Genomic DNA, 23,097 nt, shown 5'->3' on the forward strand with positions numbered 1-23,097 from the left:
GGATTTCCCATCCCTCGAATGACATGGCGACTTTGGGGACCTGTGTCGTCTCCCTCAGTCTCCCTCCCTCCGAGAGCCAACCTTCCCTTCCTGCGCTACCCCGGGAGAGGGCCGTGTTTTTGTGCATGGTTACTTAGCAACCAGGAGCCGGCTTACCGAAGACACCGACAGGCCGTTTCCCCCGATTACATCATCTCTGATTTACCAGCAGAACCTGCAGCTTCTTCCCCACCACCCCTTCCCCAACAGGCAGCACTGCTCCCTACATTCCATCTCCCCATACAGCACCCCACCAGGCTTTCAAAATTTCCCTCACACACACAGAATACTCTGGAATATACTGTAATGTGTACTTGTTTGTATAATGATAAATATATTTCACAGCAGTGTATTTTTTAAAGAAATATATTGCAATATCATTGCAATATATACATATACAGGCCCCTTGAATAGCGCAGAACCTGACAGCCGCAGGGGAAGCCCTGCTTCCTTATAGGGAGGGCACTATTTCCATCAATCTGAGGTGTCATTTTCTCCATAGAGATCCATTCACTTTGTCCCATACACGTATCACTTTCCCTTCGCTGGCTCTGAAACCTTGCCCCTGACAGAGGGCTCCAGAACGTTCTGCGTCAGGCCACCTGTCTCGTTCACACCAATCAGCGGTGAGGAGAAACCATTCCCCTACGACACATCGGACTTCGAATACCGTGGAGCGCTCAGCCTGTTGAACCAGAATGTTCTGACAATTGACAACGTTGCTGCGCTATTGTAGCAAAGTTGCGAGAACGTTGTCTGTCAGCGGTACAGAGATACGTGCAGCTCAGACCAGGGCTCCCCAAAACTTGGCCTGCAGATGTAAGTTTTTTTACTTTTATGACTAGCTATACTGTATACTATACACAGACTGACTATACTACACAAAAACTCCAGGGGCCCTCAGATCAAGACTGGCATCTCATTGCAGTATGAATAACTGAATACACAAATAGACTTCAAGTCAAAACAATCAAGTTGCCATTTAATTACAGTACATTTGCAACTTTCCAGTGTTATTCATTATGTTGGTTTTTCAACAGTATGTACACATTATGAGGTCACACACAAGCACACTGGTACCACACTTCCCCCATTCACATCAATCTGCAGACAAATAAAGCGCTAGACAGACAGACTGGTAAGTTCATTAGCCGCAAGGCGCCCAATGTCAGCCAGTTAGTCAAATAAAACCAAGCCCATAAATCACAGGGAGGGGTCCAGTGAGCAATTTCATCCCCTGAGTGTAAGCTTACAACAGACTTTATAAGCAGGCCTCACCTTCCCACAGGCCATGAGCGACAGGCCCAGCTGGTACCAGAGGTGAAACTCGTTAAAGGAGAACTTCATGGCCCGCTCTAGACACTGCAGGACAGACGCAGACAGACAAACAGCCTGTTAGTTAATGCACGCTTCCACATAACCACCCCCACGTCCGAGGAGCTCGACAGACGACATCACAACAGTTAAAAATGGCAGTGGGCAGACACATCCCTGTTAATGGACCTTTACACACATATTAAGACACAAGCATACCAACACCTATAGTACCCAATCACACCATCCAAGTCAAAGGTTAAAGGATGAAGGTTGAAGGTTGAAGCGTAACAGTTAAGTTGAAGATAAAATGGGCACAGGTATGGCTATATCTAGTTTAACTGTCATCTTGGCACCTAAGAGATGAGTATGAAAGAAAAGCTGTTAGTACTGTCAGTAAGGGTGGAACACAGACACGGAAGCAGAACGAAGCCCTGTTACATTAGAGGAGTGTGTGTGTGTGAGTGTGCCTATGTGCGTGCATTTGAGAGAGACAGAATGTTACAGACAAGTGTGTGTGAGAGAGTGACCGATGTGTGTGTGTGTGTGTGTGTGTGTGGGACAGAGACTGTGTGTGACAGATGGAAGAGAGAGAGAGCGAGTGTGTGTGTGTGTGTGTGTGTGTGTCTGTGTGTATGTGAGCGCATAAATGTGTGCATGTGTGTCAGATAGGTGAATTTTGTCAACCGGTCCTCGTTCCTCATGCTTTTTGGTTCACCTGTATCTTAAAGCGAAGCCACGCCCCATTCTGGTGTACCTGGGCAACATGGAGCCAACCTGAAGGAGAAGAGAGGGAGAGGGAAAGAGAGAGAAAGAGAGAGAAAGAGAGGGAGAGAGAGAGAGAGCAGACAGGAAAAACAGGGATAACAGAAGAGGTGGTAGAGAGCAGGAAATCATTAGAGGGGAAAAGAGAGTGAGGTCAGGTGAAAGCAGGAGGGCCAAGGAGAGCGGGAAGAGATCGAGCGAGCGAGAGAGAGAGAGAGCAACAGGGACACAGCCAGGCTCTGAACCCACAGAGAGGTCTGCCACAGCACATCTCACCTGCAGTGAATCATAAGGTTTCCTAGAGCATTTAGGGTCATACGGTACGTGGCAGCACCTCTAAACATGCGGTTCAGGAAACCTCCCTCTATTTGTTCCATAGAAATAAACATCAAGTTGAGATCATTCAAATATAATGAATGAGCTTTTTTTAAATAAAAAAAACAACAACAAAATAAAAACAGCACCAGCGTGACAGCCATTTTCACTTAAACCTAACTAACAAAATGTCAGCGGTTGCATGAAACACCTCAAGGTGTACTGCTGGAAAGGTGCTACATAAATAAAGTACAAATATTATTCTTATTATTATTATTATTGGAAAGAAAAATCTGGGCAGTGCATCATCTTTCATTTAGTTCTTTGACTTCATTTTCAACAGAACAGCGTAATTCCCACTAACACACACACACACACACACACACACACACCAACCCGCCACCACCCAATCCAGTCCCTCCCCCTTTCCCAATTCTGTAGTGTCACCTCGGAGAGCATGGCGTACTGCCCCCTCCTGGCCATGGCGATGCTCAGCAGGTCATAGACGGAGGTGGCATCCTGCAAGCTGGCCTCCCTGGCTTCCCGATGCTCAGGAGCACGACTGATCACCGCGTCTCCGCTGGCCTGCAGGGGGAGACACAGAGCACAAACACATTCGCCATGGAAACAGATGACCTCAAACACACAAATGTAACCTAACGAATTTGAATATGGCATTCCAGACAAGGAAGGGTGGAGGCGACGAGTCTGTCGGATATAAAAAGGATGAGAAGTCGGGGGGATAATGAAAGTCAGAGAGGAACAGATAGACAGTGGAATATGGAGAGAGGTGGATAATAATGTCAATGATTTCATTCTGTAAAGCTTAGACAATATTCAAATACACCAGTAAAGTATTTTGTAATGAACTGAATTGAATAGGACTGAAAGGGTGTGTCTTCAGCCCATTTTGTTTTGCCATCATTGACAGCACTGTCATTGCTGAGGTATTTGCTGATTTAGCCACACATGCCCTTTAGCAACGCTTTAGTTAATGCAGACCCAAATCTGAATTTGAGTTAGATAGAGGGATAGATAGGCACACAGATGAGAGGGATGACAGGAGGAGGAATGGGGAGACAGAGCGAGAGAGAGAGAGAGAGAGAGAGAGAGAGAGAGAGAGAGAGAGAGAGAGAGAGAATGAGAGAGAGGGTTACACAGATAAGTGTTCAAGTGACAGACTGATACATATGACAGACAGTAAGAGAGAGATGGAGAGATAAAAGAAGAAGTGCCTCACCATGGACTCGGAGATCAGCAGCAGCAATATGGCTTCCTCCACTACGTCCTGGGGACAGAAGACGCTGGAGAGAAGGAGGCAGGAAACAGGAACAGGAAGTGACACGATGCACTGGTCAGTAAGCCTGATACCACCTGTATATTCAGCACAAGCTCACGTGTCACCTGTAAGCCAGCAAGGCAACCCTAGAAGTACCTGCGTCACTGCACTGCACTGCAGTGTCAAATTACCACAACGGAGCACCTTTTCCCTCTCCCCTTCTCTCAATCCCTTTCTTTTTCTCACTTTATCTCTCCCTCTCTCCCATATTCCCCCTATCCCTTATTCCTCTCTCTTTCTCACATTACATGTCTAACCTATTATATATCAATTGCTTTGAGAGTTTTGTGCTGCATGTCTCAGGAGCAGAGTTGGAAAGTCCAGGGGTCAGAAAGTAAAAGTCCTGTCATGCGTTTCTTCCTCCCATGAACCAGCCAGCTGATTTCACTAATTAGTTCCACCTCCAGGCTGAAGAATTGTGCTAATTAGCAAATCCAGGTGATTGGAACAAAATACAGGACCTTTACTTTCTGAACCTGGATTTTCCACCGCTGCTCAGTCCATGTGACCCCCTGGACTGCTTTCAGCCATCAAATACAGTTCTGCACATGTCCGCTCCTCAGAAAATATCAGAGCCGCAGGCTTTTACAGAGCTGTCCCCAAATATGCAGCAGTGTTTATGGAACTGGGCTGTGCAGGGGGTTGCAGGTTCAAATCCAAGATGGGGCAGTGCTGTTCTACCCTTGAGTAGGTGCTGAACCTGAATTGCTTTTGTAAATAAATGTGTAATGTTAGTCATCCCAGATAAACTACTAATCTACTAAGGAGGTAAGTTTGAATAAAATAAAAATTAATTAATTCAGTATATCTTTTAACATTATAAACTAGCTTCTATTTTAATATTAACAAATGGTGCCTTCCTTATGGCTGCCTAAAAAAAGTTGAGAACTGCAGGCTGCAACTTTTTTTCACAAAAAAAGATGGTTTCCTAAAATACCCACTATCCTTTCATTATTAAATGTCAGGTACACTTTATCATTCTGCAGAGCAGTAATAATTTGGGAGTAATAGAGGGTGAATTCTGCTGCGAGTGCCTGGCAGCTCCCCAGAATGGCTGCTATTTACCTCTGCCTTGACACTGGTGATTAAGAAAGTGATTTTCTGAGATTACAAACGGCATCTCTCCCTCTCTCTCACTTTTAAGCACATTCACGTCTAAGAAAATTCTCCTCAGTGTATTCAGAGAGATGCAAATTAGCCCCGTCCTCAACTACAACTAATGAATACTATTCAGACTGCCTGAATCCTGCGGGCCACTGGACACTGTTGGAAATCCGGGGCGGCCCAATGCACGCTTTTCATATTTTGGGTTGCCATGGAAACCATAGGCATCAATCTACATTTGTACATTCGGAACCCCACTGGCAGTTGCACGTGCGACAGGTACTCAGGGAAAACGTGCTGAAGGTCGACCGCTTTTGTCCCGGTACAGGTTGTACCGCTCGGGTTGCTAAGCAGAACCGTGCTGACATTTCGAACGCCGTCAGCTTCCATGGAAACGGGATGGCACGCCTTCTGGCTCCACTTGCGCGACCGCATCTCAGGGAGAGGGGCGTGACATCTGCTCCGCGGTAATCTCGTCTCTCTGAGCCCTTATCTAAGCCACGGAGCCCAGCTATTCTGCAGTTCGGTAACAGAACTCTCTAGGCCCCCAGCCACAGGCAGATGTCAACGGGAGCTTGGATAGTATCCGTGACAATGTACAGGAGTCACGGTATGAGAGCAAACATACGCACACCAAACAAACTTTAGGCAAGGTGCTGCGTCACTGGAACAGGAAAAGAAATTAAAGAAAATACTCCAAAAATTCAATCAGATGAAGACCTATGGGGTCGAAACATCAACCATGTTGAATTAAACATGATCATTTGACTTTTGGAGCATTAAGTGTGAGTCTTTTATTTCTATTCTTTAAATGTACAGAGGTCACCTCACATTCAAGCGAACAGGGGAGAAAACTCTTTACTGCAGGCAACTAAAAATGTCTGGTGAAATTCACTCCCAAGCGGGGAGACAGTAGGAAGCTGAACAAATGAATGAAATGAAAAAGAAATGAAATATAATGAAACAGAGAGAAGACGAGGCCAGCAGTGGCAAAGAAGAGCACTGGAAGGAATAGAAAAAGAGAAGGGGAAACAAAGGGCACAGAGGAGAAAGGGAGGAGAGGGGAAAGACAATCATGTGGAGTGGGAGGCACACCTCTCTGTGCCGTAGCGTTGAGGAGGTCTGGAGGAGGGGTAGAGCATGTCTTTGGGGGCAGCTGCGCCCTCTCTGTTCAGCCAGGCCAGGGGCGGGGGGGACAGGGGGTCCCAGTAGCTGTCCTCGCTCACGGAGCTGAGCAGCACCTCGGCCAGCCTCCGCGCAGCCGCCTGTGACACAGGCAGCACAGTTAGCACAGTTAGCACAGGCAGAACAGTTAGCACAGGCAGCATGATTAGCACAGGAAGGACCGTCAGCACAGGCACACCCTCAGCACAGGGGCAAGAGAGCAATGCAACACAGGTGGCTTATAGAAACCCGCCCTGCGCCGCACTTACATCGCACAAAATAACGGAGCTGTGAAGAATTTTCACATAAACAATGGTTTACAGTGATTTATCTTGGCAAAATATAACATTAGTACTCAATAAAACATACAGTACCCTCACAAACGGAGCTGTTGGGGGAATAAGGGGGGTGGTCAGGCCTGATTTTTAGAGGATGCCGTAGAAGTACTGGGGGGAGAGGGTGGCGGTTAAGGTGAGTAATGTGTACAAGAAATGTTCAGGCAGGGAGGGAGTGACCAGGGTACAAAGGGCGGGAAGATAACAGCACTGCTATGGCGACAGGGTGAAAGGGTGGGTGGAAGGTAGGGGGAGGGGCATGGCGATAATGGAGGGGTGGTTCTGTCATTCTGTTCATGTCTATGCCTATTCTCTTGATATTTAATTTGGTTTTTATCTCGGTTCTTTAAAAGCTTGTGTATCTTTTCAGCCTTTTTGAAAAAGGTTTCCTGCCTTTAAATGCTACGACACAAACGTTCAGTGATAATGTAACTCAGAGCATAGTTTACAGTATATAGAAGGAAGGAAATGAACTCTATCAGAGTAAAAGGAAGGAAATGTACTCTATCAGAGTAAAAGGAAGGAAATGAACTCTATCAGAGTAAAAGGAAGGAAATGTACTCTATTAGAGCAGAATGTACTCTTATCAGGGTTGCCTTAAGGCTGGTGATTTTGCTGTGAGCCTGTGTTTTTCAGCGCTGACCTCATCCTCACTTTGCTCAGTGTTATTTTTGACAGTACGCTGCGCATCAGGCATGCGAGAGATAACGGGGAACTGATTCAGAATCAGTGTGGCAGCAGCAGCAGCAGCAGCAGCCGCTCTGCTCAGATACACCCCGTCTTGTGCTGAAGCCCTGCGCTGAAGGAGGGATTAGAGTGCCGCAGAGGATCTGCGTTATCCTGGCAACCTCTCCTGGAGACCTGACGCAACACCGGCATTCTGGGGACGTGACAATGTGACTAGTGACTAGTTAAACATGTGAGCGCACACGTGTGTGTGCATCTGTGAGCTGCATACTGACCGTGCCCTGTGTTCTTTAAAAAGTGGTCTCTGCGCCGCGGTACGGCAGTATCCCCCGCTTTTGTGCAGATCTGGCCTCCATGGCCCGCCACCAAACCCCATCCCCCCCACCCACCCCCCGCTCCCCCACCCCTCCGGATCTGGAGTGTGTTCTCCTCAGAGAGCAATAGCTGCAGCCCAAATCAATGAGAGGCCTTGCATAACCGCCAGCGGCTCCACCAAAGCTGCGTTGCTAGGTAACCGCATCCCAGCAGGAGCTGCATTGCGACGTGGAGTTGGGAGAACTCGCTCTCAAGTTCCCACCTCACCCTCTATGTCAAACAAGTGTGTGTATGTATGTGTGTGCGCGTGTTTGTTTGTGTATGTGCATGTGCCTGCAGGCAGTAATTATACATATGTGCTTATGGGTGCAAACGTTTGGGAGAATGTGTAGTCCTACATTTTTCTGTGTGTGTGTGTGTGTGTGTGTCTGTCTGAATAAATATGCCTACATAATTCTGCATGTGTGCGTGTGCGTGTGTGTGTGTGTGGGCTGTGCTAAAAGCAGCCTGTGAGTGTGTGAGGTGCAGTCCCTCTGCAGCAGGGCACTCCGCAGCCCCCCCCCCCCACCCTCCCCCCTCGCTGGGTGGCGCCCACTGGTGTTGGAGAAGAGCAGACGCAGGGGCCGGCGTGCAGCGCAGGTGCGACACACTGCCGTAAGCCGCCCGTTCTGCTGAGTCATGCTGCCAGAGACAGAGAGAGAGAGAGGAGAGAGAGAGAGAGAGAGAGAGAGAGAGAGAGAAACAGAGAGAGAGACAGAGAGAGAGAGAGAGAGGAGAGAGAGAGAGAAAGAGAGAGAGAGAGAGCAGCTCTGTGAGCCTCTGCGGCAGGCAGGGGCTGTAACGGCAGGTGTCTGCGCAGCTCCTCCTGCGCTCGCCCGCTCTCTGCTCTCAGCTGCTGCAGAGGCTCACAGAGCAGGCTGGTGCAGCACGCATACGGACAGGGATCTCCACACTGCCGCTCCGTACGGCTGCTGCTGCTGATCACAGAGCCTGTAAGGGCATTATCAGGGGGGGTCCGGAGCTCCAGCACCCTCACCTTCCTGAAGCTCTGCGACCCCCGAGAGTCCACTGCCCGCAGCACCCGCCGCAGCTGGTGGGCACCTTGTGCCAGGTGACTGAGAGAGAGAGAGAGAGAGAGAGAGAGAGAGAGAGATAGCAGCTGCAATTATGTAATCCTGTTAAACAAATACTATTTATATCCTGTCAAAAAAAGAATCCTACATAGAGTTAAATGCTTACATAACGCAAATTGAAAAAGTTATATATATATATATATGTTGTAATTGACTGTATTGTCTGCAAAAGAAGACAGACCTCTGCATTATGTACAAATTAGAAAAAATTGTTAGTTACATCTGAAGGGTTGCCACAGAGATAATTTACCCTGCAGAGCTCAAAGGTGCCCAGGCCAGAAAGACCTATAAACTCACTCTACTAAGTAACAATCCCAAGTGCCTGTATGCACACATGACCACACAAAGTCACAAAGGTCAAAACCAACCTAATCTTCCACACACAATGCAACCGTGTCTGGAAGGCAGTTCTGTGTAAGAGCTATCTGTTCATTAAACGGAGAGGAATCTGTCCTGGCAGCCAAATCACCATCCATGAGGGTGCAGACCTCAACAGCCCCATTAAAACTATTAATATAAACAACACCAGCACTGTACTGATCCAAGGGAGTGAAGCCAGCTTCCACTCTTTTGAGGAAACATGTGCACAGCTGAAAAGTGAGGTGGAGAATGAGAAGGCCACAGCAACTGACAGTGAGGAATCAGACCAAGAGGAAAACTCGAAGCCCTCCAACCCCATAGCCAGCCTGCCAGTCCCTGGCCACCCCACATTCAGCCCCTACTGTCAACACATTGCAGAGAGCCTGGCCCTGCAGGAGCTGGATTCAGCCAGGCTGTCGGAGATCAGCTCCACTCAGCCACCGAGAGATGATGTCACCCAGGTGAAGCCTGAGTGATGATGTCACCCAGGTGAAGAGTGAGCGCCGCCTTGCTTGTGAAGGTGAACGGAGAGCAGAGATGACTGAGCTGCAGCAAAACAACCCGGCCCTGAGAGCTCAGCTGGCCATAATAAAGGCAGACGCGCTCCGGAGGGAGAGGGCCTTCTCCAGAGAGCTGCAGGACCTGAGGGAGCAGCTCTGGGGAACACGCTGCAACCCCCTGCCCACTAACACAGGCACACACTGCACTCTCCCCAAAAACACAGGGCTCCCCGCTGACACTGCTGCCCAACCTGCACCTGCTCCACTGACACAGGCACACACTGCACTCTCCCCAAAAACACAGGGCTCCCCGCTGACACTGCTGCCCAACCTGCACCTGCTCCACTGACACAGGCACACACTGCACTCTCCCCAAAAACACAGGGCTCCCCGCTGACACTGCTGCCCAACCCACACCTGCTCCACTGACACAGGCACACACTGCACTCTCCCCAAAAACACAGTCATCCCCGCTGACACTGCTGCCCAACCCACACCTGCTCCACTGACACAGGCACACACTGCACTCTCCCCAAAAACACAGTCATCCCCGCTGACACTGCTGCCCAACCCACACCTGCTCCACTGACACAGGCACACACTGCACTCTCCCCAAAAACACAGTCATCCCCGCTGACACTGCTGCCCAACCCACACCTGCTCCACTGACACAGGCACACACTGCACTCTCCCCAAAAACACAGTCATCCCCGCTGACACTGCTGCCCAACCTGCACCTGCTCCACTGACACAGGCACACACTGCACTCTCCCCAAAAACACAGTCATCCCCGCTGACACTGCTGCCCAACCTGCACCTGCTCCACTGACACAGGCACACACTGCACTCTCCCCAAAAACACAGTCATCCCCGCTGACACTGCTGCCCAACCCACACCTGCTCCACTGACACAGGCACACACTGCACTCTCCCCAAAAACACAGTCATCCCCGCTGACACTGCTGCCCAACCCACACCTGCTCCACTGACACAGGCACACACTGCACTCTCCCCAAAAACACAGGGCTCCCCGCTGACACTGCTGCCCAACCCACACCTGCTCCACTGACACAGGCACACACTGCACTCTCCCCAAAAACACAGTCATCCCCGCTGACACTGCTGCCCAACCCACACCTGCTCCACTGACACAGGCACACACTGCACTCTCCCCAAAAACACAGTCATCCCCGCTGACACTGCTGCCCAACCCACACCTGCTCCACTGACACAGGCACACACTGCACTCTCCCCAAAAACACAGTCATCCCCGCTGACACTGCTGCCCAACCCACACCTGCTCCACTGACACAGGCACACACTGCACTCTCCCCAAAAACACAGTCATCCCCGCTGACACTGCTGCCCAACCTGCACCTGCTCCACTGACACAGGCACACACTGCACTCTCCCCAAAAACACAGTCATCCCCGCTGACACTGCTGCCCAACCTGCACCTGCTCCACTGACACAGGCACACACTGCACTCTCCCCAAAAACACAGTCATCCCCGCTGACACTGCTGCCCAACCCACACCTGCTCCACTGACACAGGCACACACTGCACTCTCCCCAAAAACACAGTCATCCCCGCTGACACTGCTGCCCAACCCACACCTGCTCCACTGACACAGGCACACACTGCACTCTCCCCAAAAACACAGGGCTCCCCGCTGACACTGCTGCCCAACCCACACCCGCTCCACTGACACAGGCACACACTGCACTCTCCCCAAAACACAGTCATCCCCGCTGACACTGCTGCCCAACCCACACCTGCTCCACTGACACAGGCACACACTGCACTCTCCCCAAAAACACAGTCATCCCCGCTGACACTGCTGCCCAACCCACACCTTCTCCACTGACACAGGCACACACTGCACTCTCCCCAAAAACACAGTCATCCCCGCTGACACTGCTGCCCAACCCACACCTGCTCCACAGACACAGGCACACACTGCACTCTCCCCAAAAACACAGTCATCCCCGCTGACACTGCTGCCCAACCCACACCTGCTCCACTGACACAGGCACACACTGCACTCTCCCCAAAAACACAGTTATCCCCGCTGACACTGCTGCCCAACCCACACCTGCTCCACTGACACAGGCACACACTGCACTCTCCCCAAAAACACAGGGCTCCCCGCTGACACTGCTGCCCAACCCACACCTGCTCCACTGACACAGGCACACACTGCACTCTCCCCAAAAACACAGTCTTCCCCGCTGACACTGAACACAGCCTCAGCCAGGCCTACCTGAGCACTCTAACACTACTGCACTGCCTGCTACACAGGAGAGTCACACACACCCAATTGTCACTCCTGCGGTTCCCAACACACAGCACTGTCCAAACAGCCTCCCTCTGACACACAGCCTCCTTCCAGCAACAGGGCTGAGAAGCCAAAGACACAGGTAATCCGGCTCACATATTCAAATAGGGAACCAAAGAATGTAGCCGCACCCTCCTGCCCACACATCCTGAGCTCCACTCATACCACACTATCATGCTCCCAGCCCCAGTACCCCACACCATGAGCACAGGCCCCGCCCCACCAGCAGGGCCCCCGTACAGCAGCAGTGACAAAGCTACGCAGTGGCTCGGTCGCTTACATAGAATTGCAAATGGCAACACACTCCTGGCCGAAACTCACTGTGTAATTAATAAAAGGATATTTGATACTTCATATCACAAAAAAAGAACTGTAACCTGTTAAAAATGCCCAGAGTTACACATTGCAGTACATTCTGGTATTTTTATATGAAACTAATTATGACTGAGGGGAGGGGGGGAACTTAGACCAAAGATGGTTAACACTAAGATTAATGTGATCATAACATCGAAGTAAGGTCAATCATAATGACATTTGCCAATTTTTTAAATCTTCAACTGTAAAAAGATTTTTTTGAAGGGTGTTCAGTGTAGAATGAGCAGAAGGATGCTGCAGAGAAAAATAGCTAAACTCATTATCACTCATTTTGCTTATGCTTTTCAGGACCTCCTTGATGATAGTGAGGTCATGCATCTGGAAAAAAACTCAGAGATGTATTCATCTCAGGGATGTGAGAGAGACAGTAACATAGGACCTTGTGACCAGCCCTCTCATCTATGAGTAATGTGGTAAGATCCCCAACTGGAGAGGCGATTCAGAGCTATTTGTAAGACTCCACTGCCACCTGGTGGCCATAAACACCATTGGCATTTATATATATATATTTCATACTTGAAAGAAAGCAGATTGGATAGGCACAATACGATGCTTTCCTCTTACTTCCCTATTTGGAATTCTCTATTTGACTGTTCTAGTCATTTTTACTTAAAAATTGATAGCACCATTACTAAGAATGCGACAAAAAAATTGGCTTGGCGTGGAGGAAAGTTTCTAGTCTTTGAAGGGCTGCCAAATATGAAACACTCAAGTTCATACAGACCACCACCAGGGATTAGATTTGAACCCGCAACTTCAAAGCAGGTTCAAATCTGAAGCACAAGTACAGTGTTCATTTTGATTCAAATGTCTTTTTGGGGTTGCCAGATCTTGAAAATCACTCAATTTTTTGGATGTATGGACTCACCCTTTGTGCAGCAGGGACAGGTACGCACTTTGCAGAGCCGCCAGCTGGAAGAATCCCAAATCGAAATCCACCCCCAATGAGAGATTCATCTTTGTCCCCTTCTGTGGTACACTCACTGTCTGCCACAAAAACCAATCAGAGAGAAGCTATATTAAAGTACCAAACAAATTCATCTAAAATATCTAAAATAGTGCATGGCGTGTTGTTTCACTGGTATTCATTTACTATTTTTTGGAAGCGTACACGCGCACACACACACACACACACACACACACGTATGCACGCATACGCACGCACACACACACACACACACACGCACACACACATTGTAAATCAGCAATGCATAAACTACACTACCGGAGCCTGCATGCGCGCTGAACGCGCGCTGAGTGAGCCTCCCGCGCTAACCTTGTCCAGCTCCTGCAGGTACAGCAGGGCAGCATCACAGGCTCTCAGGTAGCAGGACAGACACTCCTCCTGCCGCTCAGACAGACGGACGCGGGACGCCGCCGAAACGGCCTGGTGATCCAGGGAGAGCCCTGGGGGGGACACGGAGGGGCCCAGGGCAGTGAGTATGGGGAACAGACGTACAGACAGAGGGCTATTAGTACTGGACTCAGAACCATAAGGTCAATGGTTCCGTCCCAAGACAAGTAGACTCCTGTCATTTAACTGAATAAATATACATGCATTCAAATGAACAACATGTTGGTCACTGAAACATAACAAGTAAGCATAACACAGCAGAGACTGCACATATCAGAATGGTACGGTCCAGTGTGTCATAATTATTTTTACTTAGGAATGACAAAGGGAAGTGTGGTTTCAGAAGGTTAAGCACTCCAGTATCTATTATAGAACAAGGGTAGTTTTTCCTCAGGTGTATTTTTTCTAGTTATCTTCAGATTCCAAAGCTGTTTGTTCAGGAAGTCACACAGATTGAAAGCAAAGTATGACTCATGAATAGCAGCAGACAGGTCAGCATGTCTGCTAATTTTCTGAGCATGTTTCAAATTTCCTCTCCTGGCAGACAAACAAAAATTTGGGAATAACTTTCAGGCTGACCCCCCGCTTAAGAACACAAATAATTTTCTGTCTCGGATTATAAAAATACAGTCAAACGTCATCTGAATGTCAGTCGATGCATCTGAATCCCCCCAAAACAGTTTCTTTTCTCCTTTTACCAGCCAACTCGTAGCCAACAGTAGTTGTTGAGTTGTGAACAATTTTTAATACATAGAGCATACAATGAGAAATTTCAATGTGAGCAAAAACTAGCGCATATACAAAGATTTAGCATGACAGAAATACAATTTAATTGTAATGTCTGCCAACTCTGTTAGACTTGACACTAGCTTATCTCTCTAGCTCTAATTTTATTGTACAGTAGAGTCAACAACCAGTTAAAAAAACACAGTGGAGAAACTGGAACACAAAGATAAATGAAAGAAACTTTCCCATCAGTATCCCCTGTCTATAGTTTTTCCATCGAGGGAGATGGGCTCTGGCAGTCTGCCGACAGTGGAAGTTGTTAATACAGAAATGAATAGACAGAGACCTCCCAGCCAGCAGGAGAGAGGGAGGAGGACCAGACACCAGGTCTAATCAAATAGGATACAGCTATTCATTAACAGGCATCTGCTTGGCATCTAGAACATTCCTACCACTTCTCATTCTACACCATCAACACAGTTTGAAAGCTCGGTGACCTTCTAGTATTTCTTTCAATAATTGAAAACTCAGCTTAAAGGATGTCAAATTTCTGTCCTGCCAATTTTGTGCACTCTGAAATTTTGCAGTCCGGCTTTTTCATACAAGCCTTGAATCTTTGGAGAGTTTCTGCCATTTTCTTTACAAAAAAAGCTGTCTGTCATTAATCCAGTTTTCTCAGCTTGATGGCTGAGCCCGACAGAGGTGAGCTAAGATAGGAGACTGCATGTTTCATCAAGACAGAGAAGTGCAGGGAGAGGGTAGTTAATCTACATTTCACTAGACGAGAGGTCTTCATCGCCCCGCGTTACCACCAACCCCCACCAGCCAGGCGGCGGGGATGACATCACTGCAGTCAGGAAGCGGCGAGTGTAATCACCATAGCCAGCGGAACGCTGCGTTTCAGATGTAATTACCCTGATGCAAACCAGACTGCCATGACACGCTGCCCGCAGGGCCTTAACAACATCACAGAGACGCTGCCACAGGCCTCTCGCTAGCATCCGCGCGGCTCTTCCTTCCTGTTAGGGCCTCACCTATCACCCAGTGCTCTTCAGCCCCGTACACCATGCTACCTGTCCAAGATAAACACTTGCTTCCTCCATGCACACTGCAACCTGGTACACAACGCGCCACTTCAAGTCTTAAGCACTCTCCAGCCAGTGGAAAGGTAATTTGTTATAATCTGAATGTAGGCAACAGTTAATCTCACTCACTGTTTAGGGTACATTCTGCAAGACACTGCTGCCCAGTCCAATACTCGTGATCAAATTAAATTTCCGCTTGTTTGAGGCTTCTTTCCATGTCTGCACAGACCGACAAGTGACAAATACAGCCCTATAAAAAGAACGTCTTTCCAGGACAACAAAGTGACTCCTAAGGAAACATATGAGTAACTACAGCATGGCTATATTTAACATGTTCCCTCCAGGCATCCATGTTGCGCAGCTTCACTTTATTTTTGACATATCATAAGATTTAATGTCTGCTCACACTGCCAGTCTCATCAAACATTCCAGAGTATTCTATAAATGTGACATATATATTTTGCAATATCTGATAATACCACTTAACTTCAACAGAAGTGGTGTAGTGCCTCCAAAAAATGTATCAACTCTTCTTTCATCAATTACACACTTATCCTGCTGCCAATACTAACAATACAGAAGGTACTTTATAATTGTCATGCAACAAAACAACATACACTTTTAACACATGACATCAGTAATGATGAAAATGAAACAAGGTACAATGGCACATTTCGCAATTCATTCAATATTCCCTGCACTGTCAATGGTCTATTTTACACAGATTAATATTTAATAAGGAAAAAATTAAATAACAACAGTTAACATATGGAAAAGGGGAAGAACAGTGAATGATGCTTGGTAGTGAAGACAATGGAAGATAATGGCTAATGTTCAGCGACAACTGGCATCAAGCACGCACATCAGACATCTGTCATTTTTATGAATTCTTAGTTCAGCAGCAGAGACGTGTTCCAAAACGTGCCGAAAATCTCAACAAGTTAAGCAGGCATGCATATACTATATGTGTAAAAAATGATTATACGAAGTGAAGATGAAATGCTTTCACTTCCAATATCGGGAGACCACTGATGAGGGTGCTTTCTCAGTTAGCATAATTGTTCCATCATATCCGCACTTGACATTTCCGTAATATCTGCAGGAGTTGAAACAGACCCTTTTAACTTTAGCACTCTACTTTTATGAGACTTTTCTTGAGCGCAGGATCCCTGCACGTTTGTACTTGTACACGTAGTAAATCATTTGGTTGCAGTTCCAAGCATTCCTCTAAACAGTGACTTGTACAATGGCCATTTACACAGCTGGACTTTAAGAGGTGTGCTGCAAAATGAAGCCTTTGGGCTGGAGAGATTTGCATGATGGCCCAAAACCCACGACCCCCCCAGCCTCCAGACACCAACCAGCTTCCCTTCCTGTGGCACACTGCAGCCTATACCAGGAACCACTTTTATTTCTGGTTAGTTTCTGATTTGGAAAGATAAACACCATCTCTGATGAAAGCCAATCCACTAAAATGAAGCACATTTGTTTTATTCAGTGATTACAAGACCCGGGCTGATGCATTTCTAATCCATACATGGATATGTCATTTTGCTGCTTTTAATAACTCTTGCAGAAAGGATTGGACCCTTGATCGCAACATAATTAATACTTAATATAGAAATGACTGGAAAAGGCTCCTACTGCAGATTGCGTCCAGCGTTTTCCTGGCAGCGAGCTTTAAACAGCCATAAGTCATATTTGCGGCATTCTGTTGAGTGCACAGCATGGTTAAGATCAAAGTTTAAACAGGTGATGTGGAGCCAGGTTCCTCTGAGGGCCATTTTTCCTCATCAGCATGATTAACATGAACCTGACCAGCAGAGTTACTCATTTCAATCCCTTGCCAGTTATCACCGTTTTTCCATCCGATCCTTATCCGTCAGAAACCAAAAGCCAAAATCACCACGATAAAGGATCTCAAATAGCTTTTAGCCCAGATAGAGGATCTTGCATAGTGTTTCCTGAGATGGCATAAAAGCATTTCGTACTTTGTTTCTTATTTTGTGAGACCACCTATCAGAACTGTGTGCACAACACTGCGGTCAAATGCAGGGGAGCGGGAGGCACTGCAGCTGACGAGCAGGGGGTTGCCCGACCGAGGCGAGTCGTACCTTTGATGACGCAGGCTTCGGCCAGCAGGCGGAGGTGGTAGAGCGGCTGCTCGTCCCGGGTCAGGTCATCGAGCACCGCCCTGGCGCACATGCCTTGGGCGTCGCGGTAACGGCCCTGGACGTACTGCAGCTTGGCCATCAGGAGCAGGGCCTCGTTCATGTACCTGGGCTATCGGGGGCCGAACAGCAAACACAGGTGTGTTTTGTATCGGGACCGCTAAATCACGTAATCTGTTATTGTTTTATTGTATGTTTCGCATTTTCTTGTGTTTAGTATAAACTGTGTGTTTTTGGACTGCACTGCCTAAATTGTGTTCATGAACATGATTCCAGCAGCCAAACAAAAGGTTCGTTGATGGGAAAATGTAGTTATATGATTAAATTCTTGTACAACCCCCCCCCCCCACCCCCCCACAAAAAAAAACTCTGTTTGTAGCAGTAGTGCCTTCTTTGAAAAACAATCACAATTTATTTATTTTTAAGAAGTTTTTCACAATATTTATGCTTAACTTTAAATTCAAGGCACAACATACGAAAGTGTTTATTCTTCAGAAAAACAATAGTTTGGAAGTTTCGCAAATTACCCGTATGAGCTCACCAGACTGTGTGTAGCCTGAAAAAAATGACATATGATTTTCACCGTGAGCGAAAGTCAGAAAGGAGTGCTCAGAGAAGGCGGGCCTCCAGGCTCACCTCCAGACGGCCCCTGTTGAGGATGGCGCTGAGGTGGGCCCTGGCCTTGGCCAGTTTGGGCTGGTCCGTCTCTGTCAGGGGCGTGGAGCTGCGCAGCAGGGCCATGTTCTCCTGAAGGCACTCTTCCAACAAAGCCTCGGCCAGCAGCAGGTTCCCATAGTCATCTGGGGGGGGGGGGAGAGGGCAAAAAGAGTCAGCTTAAGTTAGAAAACCAAACAACTCTGAGTTCACGACACATGATTCAACCCACTTCCAGTGAAAATTCCTGGTAGAATAAAGATTAATTAGAAACAAAATAAAAGAAATAGGTCAGGAGTAAGAAGTGCGTGCCAGGGGTGATGTGTGTGCAAAGAGAGGGATGGCACCATGAGAGGGCAGTGTGACACAAGCAGGGAGAGATGTAACAGAGCTGTAGGAGAGATATGGGAGAGATGTAGGAGAGATGTGGGGGAGATGTGGCAGAGAAGTGGGGGAGATTTAGGAGGGATGTAGGAGAGATGTGGGGGAGATGTGGGAGGGATGTGGGAAAGATATTGGGGAAATTTAGGAGAGATGAGGGGGAGATTTCAGAGAGATGTGAGAGATGTGGGAGAGATGTGGGGGAGATATGAGAGATGTGGGAGAGATGTGGGGGAGATGTGGGGGAGATATGAGAGATGTGGGGGAGATGTCGGAGAGATGTGGGGGAGACGTGGGGGAGATGTAGGGGAGATGTGGGGGAGATTTCAGAGAGATGTGAGAGATGTGGGAGAGATGTGGGGGAGATGTGGGGGAGATATGAGAGATGTGGGGGAGATGTCGGAGAGATGTGGGGGAGACGTGGGGGAGATGTAGGGGAGATGGCACTGGGCTGAGGGGGAAGCTCACAGTAGACAGGACACAGAAGTCAGCTGCTGCTGCTCCTGCCAATATAAACAGCATGCAGCCTCCAAGGTCTGTGCAGACACCAGCACCCGCAGACCGGCTTTCATGGCCAAGACAGTTTGCATGTCGAAACCAGTTTACAGAGTTTCACCCAATATCTTTCTCCCTCTCCGTCTTTCACAATCTTTGTTTACTGCTCAGCTGTGTGTAATTCCAGGCCCTCGATGAGCTTCATCCTGTTTGGAGCGACCCCCGTATCCCTCAGTCAGCTGCCCCAGCCTCTTTACAGCAGTTATTTGTTTGACTTTTACACACACATCTGGGCCTCTCTGACGCAGCCGCTCTCCTTCAGGTGTTCCAACAGCCCCCCCTCGCATCAAAGCCGCCCGCGAGACCGATAACCGCGAAACAGGACGTCTGGCGCCCTGCGCGCACCGCGCGGCGAGATAAACATTCATACATCATCCTGCTGATCTCAACGACGATGAAGAAGAGAGCTACGGAAGCAGCTGGCCTCGGTTCTCCGGCTCCCTCCTCCAGCAAGCCCGTCTCCCAGCCCGATCACACCGGCATCCATCGCGATGTCACAGTTAGCCTCGACCGCCGGTCGCTACGCGCTCTTAGTAACCAGCCCCCGGCTGTCACCGCTAGCCCAGTGAGGCATATAAATCTGATCTTATCTCAACAGAAGCTTGTGCGGAGAGCAAGTTTGCCTTGACTGTCATCCATCCATACAATATGTTGACATTATAGGCATTTGGCAGACACTCTCATCGCGAGTGACTTACACAGATCACATTCTTTACATACAATCCATTTATACCGCTGGACAATAATTACAAAAGCAAACCAGGTTAAGCACATAGCTCAAGAGCACAATGGCAGAGCCCCACCTGGGAACTGAATCTACTGCCTTGGAGTCATACTTGGAGTTCTTGGTATTAGAAGCCAACTGTCCTCTGCCACAGGGGGGTCACGTTAGGGAGCTTCCAGAATAAATTGCTTGGGAACGCATACCGGCCCGGGCTCATGTCATTCCAGACGTTATACTCTCCTGTGATTGTCAGGGCTGCTAATTCAAGCCTTGCTGTGGGGAAGAACTGTGCTCTAAATGGAGGCAAGTCCACCCACATCAACCCGAGGGACCCTGTGTCTTGTGTTACAATTGCCCTGGGACAAGAGGTTGGGCATCTGCTATCTTACAGATTAGCATCCCATACCGATACAGCCCCATGAGTTCATGATTTTCCCACAGAAATAAAGATGACCACAGACTTTCCTCAGAGCACTCCATATGGATATTAGCTTCTGTCGCCTATGACAGAAAACTTCAGACAACCAGGCAATAACGCTTCCAACTCAGGTTGTTTTATTCTTATCGCTCTTCTTCACCTCAAAATTGGAACTATTTCAGGTAAGTACAACTACTCATTTCCAGATGAGCAGTAATGACAAAAAAACATTTTTTGTTGTGTAGCACATCACCTGTGTTCGCACAGCTATGCAGATACAGGGGAGTTATATCCCTGGTGGTCACATGACCTACCAGGCTGCTTGTTGACACAATACATACAAAAGCAGACCATGATTAACAGGAGTGACCTTAGTTGTGTTTACATTACTGTGCCAATACCTTTGCTGAAGTACATGCGAGAGAGAAGAAAAAAGAGAGATAGAGGGAAAGAGAGAGAAAGGGAGGGGAAAATAGCGAGAGAGAATAAGAGAGAGCAAACTAAAGAGAATGACAGAGGATGGTTGAATGAAAACACACAGATATATCTGGTGCAGAATGACATCACAGCAGACACGAGTTCCTGTGGTTTAGAAATACTGACAGTGAGTCTCTTTTGCACATCATTCAATAACAAGTGCAGAAAAAAGCAGGCCTCCCTTGGATGTCTGACATCACAGTGCCACCACACCTCCACGTGACTGCATTTACTCATAAGTGTGGGAGTAAAATCCAATTTAGAATCTGCGTGTAACAAATCAATCAATGCCAAGGCATGTCCGTGCTGGGAAAGGAAATAGCAGAATGTACATTTAGACACCAGAAAAACATGCAGGAAAGGTTTTATACATCTCCAACGAGACTGGGATACAGTGCCTCAAAACAGGTGTAAGCCAAGGAACCTGGGGACTCCTCAAGGTCACTCTAGCGAGTTTTTTTTTTTAATGGACCCTGCTGAAGTAGTTTACGTTTCCCTGGCAAACAGCCGGTGTTGCAAAGCCAAATAACTGAGCACACCTCGACTCCATTTGCCTTTCTCTTCCTCCCCCCTTTTCCTGGCACAAGTGGTTTCAGTGCCCTCTCTGTGTGTACTTTTGGCTTTTTTGGAACACAGGATACGCCATCATATGTCAAATGAACAGCTGCATGGAACATGGAAAAACTGCAGTTCAATAGGTCGCTTAAGCTGCATTTAACGTTCATGCCCCCTGAGGGATAACTCCTACTCCAGCAGTCCCTGAGAACTACGAAAACTTCTTCAAAATGTCTGCTGGCTTCCTGGATGCTGCTGCCATCCTCAAATTGTGATTGGTAGTACAGGACATTGTCCCATTGAGGTCTGCTGTATTAGTATGAATTATTTAGAAAATTGTGCGCAGTTGCATAATCAGTGGGTAAATATGAAAACACAGTCAAAAACGAAACCTTGGTTTCAAGTTTTGGAGCCCATGTGTACAACAAATAAATAAATAATAATGATAATAATAATAATAATAATTATTATTATTATTATTATTATTACAATGCATTAATTGTTGTTAATGTTTTTTGCAAATATGTCAGCAAAAAAATCTAAACGTGAGAAAAATAACGTAGTAAACTGAGCTTGAACTGAACTCTATTTGCGCTATAAAGTCACCAAAGCTACAAGGAAATGTGACCAATGTACAGAGCTAGGCATTAATAGCTCATGTCAAGCAGACACGCGACGCATTATATGGAAAACTATATTGTTATACACGAATAAACCGAAACCAATGTGCATTTCATAGAAATTCAGGAAACAATGCTCCCACTAGTTATAAAATATGCGCAAGCTATTGAATGAGTTTCACTGAACTGAACAGCCCTCAAAAGTATCTTCAGTGATCTAAAAATGGGAGACAAACAATCTACTTTTGGCAAGTGAGTATAAACGTTGTCCCCTCATGGGAGCAAATGACTTTACTTTGAAAGTACAAAGTTCAGTTCGTGCGGAACTGTCGTTTTAAATTGCGAGATTTGAGGCTTTCATTTATTCCAGAGCAGAAACACCAGGACACATTCAGCAGGTTTAAATCACATACCGTCCTCGTGGATACGCGCGGACACCAGTTGCTCCACCAGCGTGGGTATCTTGTCCCATTGACACTCCGCACGACAGCGCTCGATCTCTGCCTCCAGTCGATACTGCGAGAAGGAGATCCTCGCAGCCATCCTCGATCTATCCCGGGAAGCGTACTCCCCGGACACTACGGGAGTTACTGCGGACTGACAAGTCATACAAAAATAAATCTCACTGAGCATGTGCACGGCGGTACCCGAGAGTTGACGTATGAGTAAAAAAACAGCACGACTACTTCTACGGTACCAGAATGAAATGTATGTTGTGCCCATGGTTGTTTTAGAACACGTTATACCTCATAGTAGTATAGTGAGACATGAAATTATTTGCAGCATTTTTCATAACCCTGGAACAATTTTCTATTGTGCATGTTCTAACTCCTTGAATTCAAACTGACAACAATAAGTTCAGCATATTGGTCACCCCCACACACGCACACACACACACACATCATTAAACACTTCAACAAACAGCATTAAAGGTAACTATCAACTTCTAATGCACCAGTTGGGGCTGAAACAATATGTAAAAATTTGGTTTGCTTCACATTAGTTAAATGCCAAGCTCTTTTCTGTCACTGGGAGTTCCCAATGTGCAAATACAGTGCTATGAAAGTACTGAAAGCCAATTCCCACAGTCAAAACTAAAAAACAGATCCCAATGTGTGCTTATAGTTACAGCCAATAAGCAAGCATAGGGCATACTCTTATGCAGATGTGGGGGCTGTCTATGCAGCAAGGTCAAGCTATAACCCAGTAAAACAAATCCCAAATGCACAGAACTGTAAGCAAGTCGGCCTAATTACTTTTCAATTACAATGTCCTTACTGCTTTTTCATAATC

At 47.4% G+C, this 23,097-nt stretch overlaps 1 protein-coding gene across 1 annotated transcript in view; it reads right to left on the minus strand.

Moving 5' to 3' along the window:
* Window positions 1–22,683, minus strand: part of ttc7a (tetratricopeptide repeat domain 7A) — a 67,687-nt gene extending 45,004 nt beyond the window's left edge. Inside the window, exons 1-10 of the mRNA XM_035400404.1 lie at window positions 22,218–22,683; window positions 18,057–18,220; window positions 17,364–17,532; window positions 13,361–13,491; window positions 12,953–13,071; window positions 8,414–8,492; window positions 5,972–6,141; window positions 3,674–3,737; window positions 2,881–3,018; window positions 1,318–1,401 (exon numbers count right to left, since the gene is read on the minus strand). Of these exons, the coding sequence (XP_035256295.1) occupies window positions 1,318–1,401; window positions 2,881–3,018; window positions 3,674–3,737; window positions 5,972–6,141; window positions 8,414–8,492; window positions 12,953–13,071; window positions 13,361–13,491; window positions 17,364–17,532; window positions 18,057–18,220; window positions 22,218–22,527 (1,428 nt within the window). The 5' untranslated portion in view covers window positions 22,528–22,683. The remainder of the gene's footprint in view (window positions 1–1,317; window positions 1,402–2,880; window positions 3,019–3,673; window positions 3,738–5,971; window positions 6,142–8,413; window positions 8,493–12,952; window positions 13,072–13,360; window positions 13,492–17,363; window positions 17,533–18,056; window positions 18,221–22,217) is intronic.
* Window positions 22,684–23,097: the final 414 nt, after the last annotated feature.

The sequence above is a fragment of the Anguilla anguilla genome, chromosome 18 (assembly GCF_013347855.1).
Source record: "Anguilla anguilla isolate fAngAng1 chromosome 18, fAngAng1.pri, whole genome shotgun sequence".
NCBI classification, from domain to species: domain Eukaryota; kingdom Metazoa; phylum Chordata; class Actinopteri; order Anguilliformes; family Anguillidae; genus Anguilla; species Anguilla anguilla.